At 41.2% G+C, this 13,006-nt stretch overlaps 1 protein-coding gene across 1 annotated transcript in view; it reads right to left on the reverse strand.

Moving 5' to 3' along the window:
- Positions 1-9,463: 9,463 nt before the first annotated feature.
- Positions 9,464-13,006, reverse strand: part of MYO5C (myosin VC) — a 28,653-nt gene continuing 25,110 nt past the window's right edge. Inside the window, exons 37-41 of the mRNA XM_010181784.1 lie at positions 12,399-12,549; positions 11,694-11,976; positions 10,488-10,662; positions 9,871-9,951; positions 9,464-9,616 (exon numbers count right to left, since the gene is read on the reverse strand). Of these exons, the coding sequence (XP_010180086.1) occupies positions 9,464-9,616; positions 9,871-9,951; positions 10,488-10,662; positions 11,694-11,976; positions 12,399-12,549 (843 nt within the window). The remainder of the gene's footprint in view (positions 9,617-9,870; positions 9,952-10,487; positions 10,663-11,693; positions 11,977-12,398; positions 12,550-13,006) is intronic.

A 13,006-nucleotide genomic window follows, 5' to 3' on the forward strand; every position in this document is an offset into this window, starting at 1 on the left:
GATGCTGCCGAGGCTCCTGCTGCCTCAGCAACGGCGCCGGAGCCGGCCCGGGCTCCCTCCCCCTCCCCATGCTGACGTCCAGGGCCGGGCTGGATGCTCCCCCATCGCTGCCTGCTCCTCCAGCCCTGCCTGCAGCCAGTCCCTGCCCAGAGCCCCCCTAGAGCCAGCAGCCCTGGCTCTCAGCATCCCCACCGGCCTGCAGCTTCACCTCCTGTCCTCCTCCTACCCTCTGGTTTCCGCCAGGGGATGCTTGCTGTACATCCCAAGCCATTTTCATAGCCCACAGGCTTCATTTCCACAGAAATACATACAAAAGGGGGTTTCTGCTTTGTACCCAAACTTGTTTATACCAGAAGTTGCACTCTGTAGGGGAAGGAAAAGTAAAAAAAAAAAGTCATCAGTCACCCCAATGGCATTTTAGACTATCAGACTGGGAAGAGAGATCCTGTTCAGGCTTAGGACACATGCAGTGCTGCAAACCCTTCTCTCTACTACACTTTGAATTCTTCATTTTAAAATTTTGCAGTATTAGGGAGGTTTTGTTCTTCTTAAACAAGCCACCTCTTCCCCCTGCATACAAATAAGCACATCAGGGTCTGTGGCATTCCCAGCCCTTGAAAGGAGCCAGTTTCTAAAACCCCAAAGGGAACGAAGAACCCTCCAGGTTGGTGGTGGTGGGAGCCTGGGGCACAGCTCCCCAGTCCCACAGGTCCTGCTGAGGTGCAGATCAGAAGCTGTGCTGGGCACACGGAGCAGCTGACATCTCCAGAGAAAGAGCCATGGCACACGGCCTTGCGCCTTTTTGTTCCCTGGAAATGTCCTCTTCTTATTACAGTAACTGTCCTTCATCTACACGGATTAACTTTGTTCATATTGACTCCCATTGTCTCGCTTTAGCCAGAAAATAGACAATCCAGCAGCTATTGTTCAACCTGGAGACGGGCCAAGATTGGAAAGAGAGATAAGAGAATACGTGTGTGCAGCTGTTGTTTAGACTCTGGGCACATCCTGGACACAGTGTGGGTCCCAGAGAAAATAAAGTCCTTTCCCACACTGGGCTTAGCAGCAGCGTCTCTGTCCGATGGATGCACGGGCAGAGCTGCTGAGCTCTTCACTGTGATTCTAGGGGCTGAATCCAGGCCCTGGTCTGGCCATGTGCTCATTGTCCCTCTGAGTCAAGGGATCTTCAGGCAGGAGCTGGGTGACTTCACTTGGAGAGTCACAGAATCACAGAATGTGAGGAGTTGGAAGGGACCTGGAAAGCTCCCCCAGTGCAACCCCTGCCAGAGCAGGATCACCAGAGCAGTCACACAGGAACACGGCCAGGGCTTTGGGTGTCTGCACACAAGGAGACTCCACGACCTCTCTGGGCAGCCTGGGCCATGCTCCAGAAACCTCACACTCACAAACTTTGGTCTCATCTTCAGCTTGAACCTCCTGTGCTCCAGCTTGGGACCATTGCCCCTTGTCCTGCCATTGGACATCCCAGAGCAGAGCCTGGCTCCTTCCTCCTGACACTGCCCTTTCCCAATGGATCCCCAGGAATGAGGGCACCCCTCAGTCTCCTCTGCTCCAAGCTCAAGAGCCTCAGCTCCCTCAGCCGCTCCTCAGCAGGAGATGCTCCACAGTGTTCACTTCTACAAGTGATAGTGCCTGTATGGTAAGGAAACATGGCAAGGCCACTGTCTCACCATGAGTGCTGTATCTGCATCTCATTTTTGTGGCCCTGCTGGACTCTTTCAAGCAGTTCCTGTCCTTCTTGAGCTGAGGGCCCAGCACTGGACACAAGATTGCAGCTGTGGTGTGAGCAGGGCAGAGCATAGGGGCAGGAGAACCTCTCTGCCCTACAACCACCCCCAGTTGTAAACCTACCTTCCACATACAACAAATACAGCAGACTGTAGCGGTGGGGATGCATGGAGGAAGGTCGGTACTGTTCCATTAATAAGGACAATGGGAAAAATGGAGAATCTAACAGTGTGTCACAAATTGTTGCCTATCTCAAAAATTACGTCTTTAAAACAAGTTTTTACTCTCACTATTTCACCAGCTGATCTCTTTCTAAAAAATTGTCAGTCAATTTACCAATACTTCTGTGGGGAGACTAAACCAGCAAACAGTGATTGAGTTTCTGCTGATTAGCACCACCAATCGCCAAAGCAGGCGAAACCCTAGAGAGGAAAGATTATTGTATATAAAAGGAAAACAATTGAAGTAGGATGATCTCAGCACTCGGAATCAACATTTTCTAATTCTGTTATCCCTCATCTTATGCTGGTTTTGGGGAAATCTCAAAGGCTGGTTGATGAAAATACACATGTGCATCTGCTGGACTGAAATTAGGAGATGCATGTGCAAAATCAGGAAGTTGCAAATAGATCAGCCAGTTATACACCACATTATACACATGCATCCAGAAATGTGCACAAGCATGGCAAGGATATGTTGTGCATTTTGATAGAAACCAAAGCGTATCGCCAGCTGTGAGAAAATAAAGCTTAAAAAGTAAAGGATAAAATTCCCCTATCCATATGTATTTCAGTGCTAGTGCAAAGAGCTGTGTTCTGAATATTTGTTTTAAAATCTGCTACAAAATCCACGTGAAGAAGCAAGCTAAAGCCAGATGTACCAGAAAGCCCAAGATCCTACCACAGTGCTAGCAGGAAGCCTAACAGGCCCTTAGGCACTGATGCAGCTCTTCCAGAAGCCTCAATCTGTTTCCACCAAGCAGCTGTTTGAGTTGGTAGGAGTCTAACTTCAGTAATGCGAATAATGAGGAGAAAGTTGCAGGAACTGTAAATAGCAAACAGCCAATTTCCTGCAATTCCAGCATGCATTTATCAACTCATGCAACAATTTATGGGATAAATAGCTATTTATAGGCTGCTGGCCAAGGAGGACCTGAACAAACCAACGATTTCAAAGTCAGGAGAAGCAAATAAACAAGGAAGGGCCTGTCTTTTGTCTTGCAGTCATTACATCTAAATTTCCCCCTGAACAATGTAACACATGAGAATGTGCTGCGTCAGCCAGTGAACTGTACACACCGCACCACCTACCCTCACCAGATCAGTGCTCTCATCTGCCTGCTTTACAGCACTTTGTAACCAGAGCTGGCTAAAGCTTTCAGTGTCCCTGCAGAGATCGTTTCATCTGATGCTCAAATACAACAAACTGTTGGACCCTACTCAGTAACAGCAGAGACCAGTTCTGGAGAGGAAACAGCGAAGAATATCTTCTCTAACTGCAGACACACAATGGTTCAGGAAGATAAAATAAAAACTACTCCACACTGGAGTATCAGGACAACAAAATTCCTAAGTTTACAAAAGGAGTTTTGGAGACCAGCTTTTCAATAGCCACATAGGTTCATGACCCTAACTTTGTATTTCATGTAAAAAAAACCCCACTGTGATCTCTCTAGAACAATGCTTCCTACCAGGAGAGTGGGCTATCATCTCACTCGTAATTGCTGGATTAGAAAGCCTCCAACATCATCCCTTCTTCGTGCAGGTGTTCTGGTCAGGCTAGCAGGTTTGCTCACCTCTCCCATTGCCACCTTCCGTGGTGATGCACACACACGGCCACAGAAGATACTCCACCGCTGTGCAACCTCCTCCCACCTTATCCACATTGTAGCTACTTCTAGCTCTCACACATCCTCCACCCAAGTACTGCACATAGCATGCAAGACAACACAGTATGAAATGTGGGTCATGAAGGAGTGCTGACAGCGCTTCACTTGTGTTTCAGCTTTACCGAGACAGATCAGATGAACTTCATATCCCCCAGTCACTGATGAATTACTTTATTGCAATGGTTTCCTTTTTTGTGTGTGTTAAGTTCTGTTAATGGGAAACACTCAAGACTGCAGGCCAAGCAGACGTGCACACCTCAGAGCTGAGTTCAGACAGGCACATGACATTTACACAGCTAGGGGAAAAAGCTCATTCCCATTTTCCAATCAAGAATCATAAGAAGTATCCTCGAACCCCGGGGCTACCTCTGCTGCAGGCTTGTGGAAACACCAGGAGTCTGCAGAGGTGTTTGGCAGCCTATAGGCCTAGCAATGCTTATTTGCTTTCCAGAAAAATCCAACATAACAGACCATTAATACAACCAATCCCCATCTTTTGTAGTCTTTCCGCATTCTGGCTGATAAAAATCAACAACGTACCATTTCCACACATAGCGAGCAGTAGCTGAGTTGTTCTGATTTGATGTAAATAGGCCTAAGGGGCTTCTCTTTGGAGCACTTGTCACATGGACCAAATACAACTGCCAAAAAGGTCTGGTCCATCTTTGCAGTTCAAGAAGAGCTGAAAGAAATGGAGAAGAAGGAAAGATTGCATTCCAGTCCAGAGCAAAGCTTCCCACTACCACTCTGCTGGCTAATGCAGCTTAGACTCCATATAGACATCTGTAGGCTGGCTAATCTCTCTCTGTGACTAATCACCATATGCAAGACAGTCACATGCTCTGCAGATTATATTTTTATGAAGAAATATATAAACCAAAGTACGTATTCTGTTATAATGCGCACTGTGCACATGGATTTACTATACGCAGGATATTACTTTTAGTTTTCACTCAACTACTGTCGGCAGACAGGAACCAGAAATGCATAACAACAGCTGGATTTGTGAGAAATGTGCACGGATCAATAGTTATTTTGCATTATTAAATGGTCAATATTATGCACTATTTTTAAAACTAAAAAGATGAGCTAGGATTCAGTCAGCAACTACAAAACTACTGTGAACAATGTGCTGCTTGAGCAGAAATTGATGCTTCAAGCATAACAGAAGCTGGGTCATTACGAACCCACTTTCTTTATCAAGCCAGGCATCTCTAGGATCAAAGCACTTTCATCAACTACTTGAGAGTCAGAAAACCAAACCAGAATAACACGGTAGTGTCATTTTTCTCTGTGCATTTTTCATGGGGAAAATGGGATCTTTCACCACTTCTAAAATAAAAGCTTTTAACGTTATTCAGACACGCACATAAATAATGAGGTTTACAATTAGAAACAGCTATTGCAAGAGAGATTTAAATGGACCAAAAGAAATGCAGTGAGCTGTGCAGATTTTAGAGTTTGTTTGGCTGAATTTTATACAAAACCCAAACCAAACCGTATTCTACACACCTGCCTGCATTCTGCTGCTTACTCTTAAGTATTTCAGTGGACTACTTGAAAAATGAGATTAGAAACTCAGAAATCCTGCTCACACTCAAGTCAATAAAAGTTTTGCTGTTGTCTCCAGGAGATGCAGAACTTCATCCCAAAACGTGTGGGAAGAAATCTGTCCTGAAAGGAACTGCAGCACATTAGTTGGAGATTTGCATGGGGCTTTCAATCGGCTACACGCAGTCAAGGAGGTTTATATTCCATGTGATGACAAGCAATAAATATGTCCCGAGTGCTTTCTTTTGCAAACAATGAGCCTGGGACCACAAGCTGCCATCCTTTCAGGGAGCTTTTTTGGTGCTAGCATTGCCTGTAGCTTTAAAGCGACCAGCACCACAGCTCAGTCCTGCTAGATTCTTAAAACTGGACACCGACAACTGAATAACCTGGTATTTCAAGGTTCTTAGAATTAGCGGTTCCCACTGAGGGCAACTCAGGTGACATAACCATAAATTTATATACTTGGTGTGAAGCCTTAAGGCACTAAGCCAACTACACTTTGGGAGGAAAACTTCCACTTCAGCAGTGTAAAATGAAGGCTTTACAGGGGAAAATGCCATCTTACTTGATCAAAATACCATTATTAGATCTAAAGACTTTATACAAGGATCTATTAGGCTTGGAATAAATCATCTGGGCAGAATTTATCTTTGATAAAGTGTGTGAATCTGCTGGAGTAACGTACAGAGTGCATCCTACCTGCTATCAGTATTCTACTTCAGATGAGATTATGACTTATTACAAAATTTTGCTACAAGAGAAGCCAACAAAACTTCTGAATAATTAAAAAGCACTATTATAGCTGAGATTGTTTGTGATGATGATATATTTGTAGGCTATTTTATAAACTATTTAAACCAAAAAGGTCTAAAAAGATTACAACTTCTTGCGCTGCAACTTGAAATTTTAAATTTACTAGGATTTTAAAGTTACAGTAGAAACTAAACAATGTTAGCATGCTGAAACATTAATATGCTACCGGTAGAGAAAATCTGTACAATGAATGTTGTCGATAAATATCCAAAATTACCCACCTTTTCAAAGAGCAAGAACCTGGAGATTCTCAAGATGACTAAATAAGCTGTGTGCAATTGCTATTGTAGAAAGGCAACCTCCGTATTAAATCTACTTAAAGGGTATTTAAAGCTCAGCCTCTCCGGTGATACCACCTCAGGTCAGTTATGTACTGAGGATTATAGTTCAAAGGCTTTATGTTAACTGTCCTCTTTCAGGATATAGAATAAAGAACAAAAACTATTAGGCAAACTAGATCTTACCTGCCTGCTGCATACAGCAACAAGTCTTAGATGGTTTCCAAATGTTAAAGTATAAACATACTGGGGAGGTGACTGATGATTGATTTTTCCAGCTATCAAGTTGATGTTCTTACAAATAGCTCTGCCAATGTTAAGTTTATCTCATATTCTTAACAAAATTTAAGTCAAACAAACTGACTAGTGTCCGTGCTGATTCTTCCTTGGATATTCTTTTACTATTTGCCTGTAATATGATTAAAAGTTGCTGCTTTTTTTGCACTCTTTTAAAAAAAGTTGAGGGAAATTTATGAAAACACACTGGAAAAATGTAAAAAGTGCCGAGGGTCACATCTACTATCGAGACTCTACTGAAGATAAGCGAAATCACAACTGATGTTTGCATTTAGTAGTCAAGAAGATCTGAGACAAAACAAGGGGAGAAACAAAAGAGGTCTCAGCCCAGCAGAGACTTGGGTAGAAGTAACCTCTCCTAATATTTTGTATTAGAGTATTATAGCAACACAGGACTGAAAGGGACCACTTATTCTGTTGAGTCCTGTTCCCAGAAACAGCAGGGGTCACACATCCACACACATCCAAAGATGCCAACAGCATCTTACACAGCTCTCCATAAGCCACTGCAGTGCTTTCCCACTGCAGTTAAGGATCACCATTGAGCATGTTCCCATTTGAATGAAATAGCTGTCTCCTTTACTATCATTCTAGGAAAGTTAGCCTCAGTACTGCTTCTTTTGTGTATCTGCCTTCACCAAAACTGCTCCTTATATTTAGGAGATTTACAGATAACAAATAGGATTTTGTACCTACACGCTGGTTGACGGCATTGATGTCAGCAAAAGGAAGAGGAGTTTGAGTGGATACAAGTAGACACTGAGCATTTTGAACTTCTGTTTAAAAACTGTATTTTGTTGTTTGCATACACAGTGTTAATAGCGTACTTCACACAAACCTCCCGAAGTAACCCAGCACTAAACGGCCAGAACGATTTTCCTTGATCAATAATTTTTGTCGCAGAGACATACACGCCTTGTGACACTTCTGCGTGATGCAGGTGCAAGGATGGGCTGGGATTTTACTCATACCGTATCAGGTAATGGACGTACAGCTCCAGTGTCTGTAAAAAAAGGCTATATACAAATAACAGCAATGAAACTTGCTTGCATTAAGTATTTACAGAAATTCACAAGGAGCCAAGGACAGCGTACCAGTCAGACAGGAAGCTATACCATGTTACAGCAAAGCAACTGGACCACACAATAAATGTTTCTGGCGCAATGCAAGACTGTCAGCATTCACTGGTGTTCACAGAGTTCCAAGTAACTTCTTTCAAACAATCCCATACTGAAAACATCATTATTGCATCACTCAAAGCACTACAAATTGATTTAAGAGCTACTTTATTTAACAGCTTGAAATACTCGTCTACCTACATGCCTGTGATTTTTTGTACAGCTTTTATTGCTGTCGAACAAAATACAAAATTTTTCCTTCATGTATTTTGAATCTCTCTCTGTGGGTATCACCACGAATATTTCCCTGTACGTAGTAAAGACAAAGGACACTAAATAGCAAGAATGACTCCTTCTTTATATTTACAGATTGTTCTGTAGAATTAAACAAGCAGTACCAACACTGTGCATTAAAAAAATCTTCCTTCCTGTAATATTTAAACTAACTAAATTAGAATCCCTTACATTTTTCAAAGCTTTAGTACTCGATTTTAATAGCTATGGTCTAATAGACTGGCTAGAAAACCAGCGTTAATTACTGAGGACTTTCTGAGGACAGTCATCATTGTGGGGAGGTGAATGCTGTTTCTGCAGTTCTGACAGGGTCCAGTGCTAAATAAAGTTACTGCTCGCTGCACTCTGACTGCAGGGAGAAGCCTGAACAAAGCAAGAAGGGGACCACTTGAAATGAAACAACTCAAGATGATATGTAAGGAAATAAGCTTGGTTTATCAGTGAGACCAGACAGTAGCTGCATTCACTCCTACTCAGTGGAAGCAGCAAGCAGGACTGGAAGTAGGAAACCATCCAATAAGAAAGGGAGAAAGAAGATGTGCATGTGTGCATACTCAGTGTGTATTCTGAAATACAGGGCACTAGAGATGGACCCAAACTAGAAGATGACCCCTGTGTTTTAAAGGAACAAGCACGTACTTAAAACCTGGACCATGACATGAATTTTCTGTCTGACTTTTCAATTGTAATGACTGATGTGAAAATCCCAACTTGCCTCTGCAGAGAACAAAACTGAAATCTGTCTTAAAGAAGAGCACCTGAGTCCTTCTCCCCTGGCTGAAAAGCTGCGAGCATGCCTAAAAAAACCACAATGTGGGTTTGTAACAGCAATTACCTTAGATTGATCTCAGCTCCCCAGTTTCAATGTAGCTACTTATATTGATTTTTTTAAAAAACAATTGTGGAACGACCTTCCCTTTCCTCCTACCACAGCCTTCTGGACGAACTGTTATAAAAGACTTCTTTTATGAGAGGAATAAAGGTTTAAGAAGTATAGAAAGTGAAAGCTACTGTAAAACAGACCCAGTATAGCAAGGCAATGAATACAACTACCTTGGAATAAATCCCCTCTTGTTACAGGAAACAAAGGCAATGAAAATTGTAGAGTAATATTTATCACATGGCAATCTTCCCCTCTGACTCGTGCTGAAAGGGCACCAGTGCAAACTTGTCAGACAAATGCTTTTCTTGTCAAGTTTGGGCTAAAAAAACCCTGTATAGTTAGCTTTGATGTCCAGCTGATGATATAAAGTCATCATTGTAGGACTGTAATAAAGAGAGAAGAGCAAGAAAAGAGAGAAGGCAATCACGAGCTGAAATTATTCCTACTGTTTAAGTCTTGACTTGGGAACAAGTTTTTCATGTCTTAATTCACTGTAAGCTGCCATACTATCCACCAGCTGGAGAAATGAACCATGAAAGTCTGCCTGCCTTTATACAGTCTCTGAGGAAATACCAGTGCATTGGTTTTATTACACCCTTGTGAGAAAGCCAAGTTTGAAGCTGCTGGGGACTTGTATCATTTCCAAGGCATGTGGAGAGGGGGTGAAAGGAAACGTCACTTGAAAGAGATATTTGGTATCGAGCATCAGCTGTGGAACATCCTCACGATTGTTTAGCATAGCCTGAAATTACAACAGAAAGGGTAAGAAAATACTGTGTTAAGAATCAAAGCAAAACCAGCACATTGTTTCCCATTGAAAATCCTGCTTTCACCTGATGTTAAGGAGACTTGTTTTGATTAGTTCCAAATGTCTAGAAGCTGAGCAACTTAGTAATAATGTGGTGTAAAGGTCAAGTATAACTCTGTAGCATCAAAAACTGTGTGTATGAAACACCCTGTAACTTGAACAGGAGAAATAATAATTGTAGCTCTTACCTGGACTTTACGAACAAATGATGGGGTAACTCTTTTCTCAAAATCATCTATTGGGGTGTATGAGTTGAGTATCTTCACTATCTGTTCAGATTACAAAAAGACTAATTTAGTATGTCACAAAAAGTGAGAAGACAAAGAGAAGAAAGCATTAATATGACGTCTTTATTGATATTGAATGGAAGTTTCAGTGAAGAATCTTACAAGAAAGAATTTTGACGGGTCATCTAATGAGTTGTTTTATATATATATACACATACATACACATACATACACACACACACTAATTACTACGACTCATTTCCAGGGGTGTCAGCAGGATCAAGGAGATACAGACAAAGCTGAATCAATTAAGGGAAACAACAAAGTAAAGAAAATACATTGTGGAATAAAAACATGGAATAGAACAAAACAGACAAGTGTCCACTACAGGAACAGTTGAAATGCTAAGAATTGGGAATAAGGAGTTAAAAAACTGAGTTTAACAGCTGGTAATGTGGAATGCTGAAGAATGTTTTTTTTTAATCCAATGAAAGGCCAATAGCTCTTTTCAACAAAGTATTTGAGATAGTTAAGATCCTGCAGGTGGTGCTGCCAGAAGAAAACAGATGGTTCATTACCTGCACAGTAGAAAGAGATGTGCAGTGTTCACATATTTCCTTGGCATCATCATCTGTGATCTTTTTGACCTGAAGGAGCCAGGCTGCTTGAGAGAGAGGCTCCAAAGTTTCTTTGGCATTGCTGCTTTGAAGATTCTTGTCCTTAAGCCATTCTTCCAAATAGCTGATGTTACATCTGGGTTAAACCATAAATGGATAAGAGAAATGTCAGGTCCCCCTCAGTAAGCAAGTTACATTAAAGATGTCTAGAGAAGAAATGCTCCTCTAATGCAGTGTTCAAATTAACACATTTTAAGTTAAAAACCGTACCTGTAGATGATAAAAATAAAAAATATTAATAGCTTATTTATCTATAAGTTTCATCCCTTGTACTTTTCAGTCCTTCTTATTCTTTTATGTCTTGAAGCTTGGATAATAGAAAGCAAATTATGAGTTTAGCTGTCATTTACAGAAAACTACAAAGATACACCAGCATTGCCTATTACACTGCAGCACTGTACGTCTTTAAAATATTCATTTGCAACTGAGCTTATACAGAAAATGAGAACAATTTTTGCACATTACAAAGCAGGGCTGGGCTTATAACTAAATGACCTGAAGGTTAAAGCAGCTTTCTCCTAAGTAATATTCCCAGATGGGTCAAGATTTTACTGATTTTCTTTCACCTTATTCTGCAGACTGTCTAATGGAGAACAAATGAACTGTATCTTCTGCAGAAAAGTAAGGAACAGGTTCTCTTGATGCTTGTAACACAGACAGATGATGCTCAATTTAAACCCTCAGAGGCTCTGTCTCAGTGCCTTTCTCGTCACACAGCACGAAAAATGCAAGTCAGCTTTTGTCTGCCTGCCAGCCACAGGACACTGCACCTGTTTTCTACAGCGAGAGAGAATTAAAAATACTATTTGTGACATCACCAGTTATCTAGCATGGAAAGAATCCTAAGTGTGCCTGACTTTCAACTCCAGACTGTAATCTTCGGTCTTTTCCTCCATTAGGGTTTCCATGGAAAGAACAATTTATAATAGATTATGTTGAGAAAGCTCATCTGAATGGCAAAGATCTACTTTTTCAAAAAAGAGTAAAAAAAAAATGGCTATTTCCAGCAGAGCAGTTACAGAATATCCAGTGACTTAAAGGATGTTACAGAATAGTGTTAAAAATTAATTCTCAAGCACCTGCTTGTTGAAACTTTATTGTCTTTACCTGATCTGCATTCCTTTTCTGCATGAGCACATGTCCTTGCGGAGGAAGAGGCTATTGAGAGTGATAGCTCCAATCAGAAAGAAAAGCTGCTTCACTGCCTGCTTTAGGAGCTCATTGTCCAAGCCATTCTGGCACATAGTGCTATAAAAATAGCTGAGCTGTTGCAAGATAGAGGTCATTGTGTAGGTATCCGTGTCGTCTATACTAGAGGAACGTTTGCGGAACCCTGTAGGTTTCAAGCCAGAAATTCCCTGAAGACTTTCATATTCCAGCATGCCTGGTACTGAAACACAACGGAAAATAACTGGTAAGACCAACTCCTAAGGCACCTTTAAGCTACATTAACTTAACAATTGAACAAAACCTACTTTCTGGATATTTTAAAAATTAAATGACGCAAGAAAAATAAGATACTGACAAAGGCTTCTGGAGAATACAAATTTAAAAAGCCTTTTGTTTTTGTGGAATGTTGATTGGTTTCAAAGCACTATCCCATACCAGGAAATGTGACCAAAAAAAGTCTTTCCAGACACTGTGGGGATATAGCATTCAGTGGAATTCACATGTGCAGAAACCCACACACAGGTACACATATGTATAAATCAACAGGAGAAAGAAGCCTGCCCCATCCTTTGCCTCCATGTAGGCTTTATTTGTAGATGTCACAAGCTACATTTAAGTCTGTTTGGGCTGCCACTGTCTTACCGATCATGGGCTGAATGTTGTTCTCCATTACAACAATGAATTGGTGATAGATACGGATGGCCAAATCACTAATAATCTGTCTGTATTCTGAGAGATCAAAATGCTTCAAACAGTTCTTATTCTGACGTGGAGTGTTACACTTCATAAATTCCTACAAGTAAGTTTTAGATAGAATTGTTAGAAATCACATAACATTGTAATTATAAATTGCTACTAGAATGTAATGTATATGTTAATGTAACTCATTTCATCTCTGGCTGAACAGTCTCAGAATGAGCTAAAGCTACAGTAACTTCAGTGGATGCTCCCAGTTCTGGACTTCGTGTCCTTAATATTCCAGTTTGTGTTGGTGTTATGTTTAGGACCTGAGGCCTGCTAAAGCCAAAGAAAAGACACGCACAGATTTCAATGAACTTCGGAGCAATTCCTAGATCACTTCAGCAGAAAGCAAAAAATAAAAGACAAAATGTGTTTGTTTAAACTATGGAAACATATTTTAAACATGGGGAAAGTTTTGACTTCAGAAGTCTAGACTGAATCCTAACTTTGGTAAACTCTTGAATGTTCATTAAAAATATAGATTAAAATGGTAGATTCTGGATTGGGAC

The sequence above is a fragment of the Mesitornis unicolor genome, unplaced genomic scaffold, assembly GCF_000695765.1.
Source record: "Mesitornis unicolor isolate BGI_N332 unplaced genomic scaffold, ASM69576v1 scaffold6173, whole genome shotgun sequence".
NCBI lineage: Eukaryota > Metazoa > Chordata > Aves > Mesitornithiformes > Mesitornithidae > Mesitornis > Mesitornis unicolor.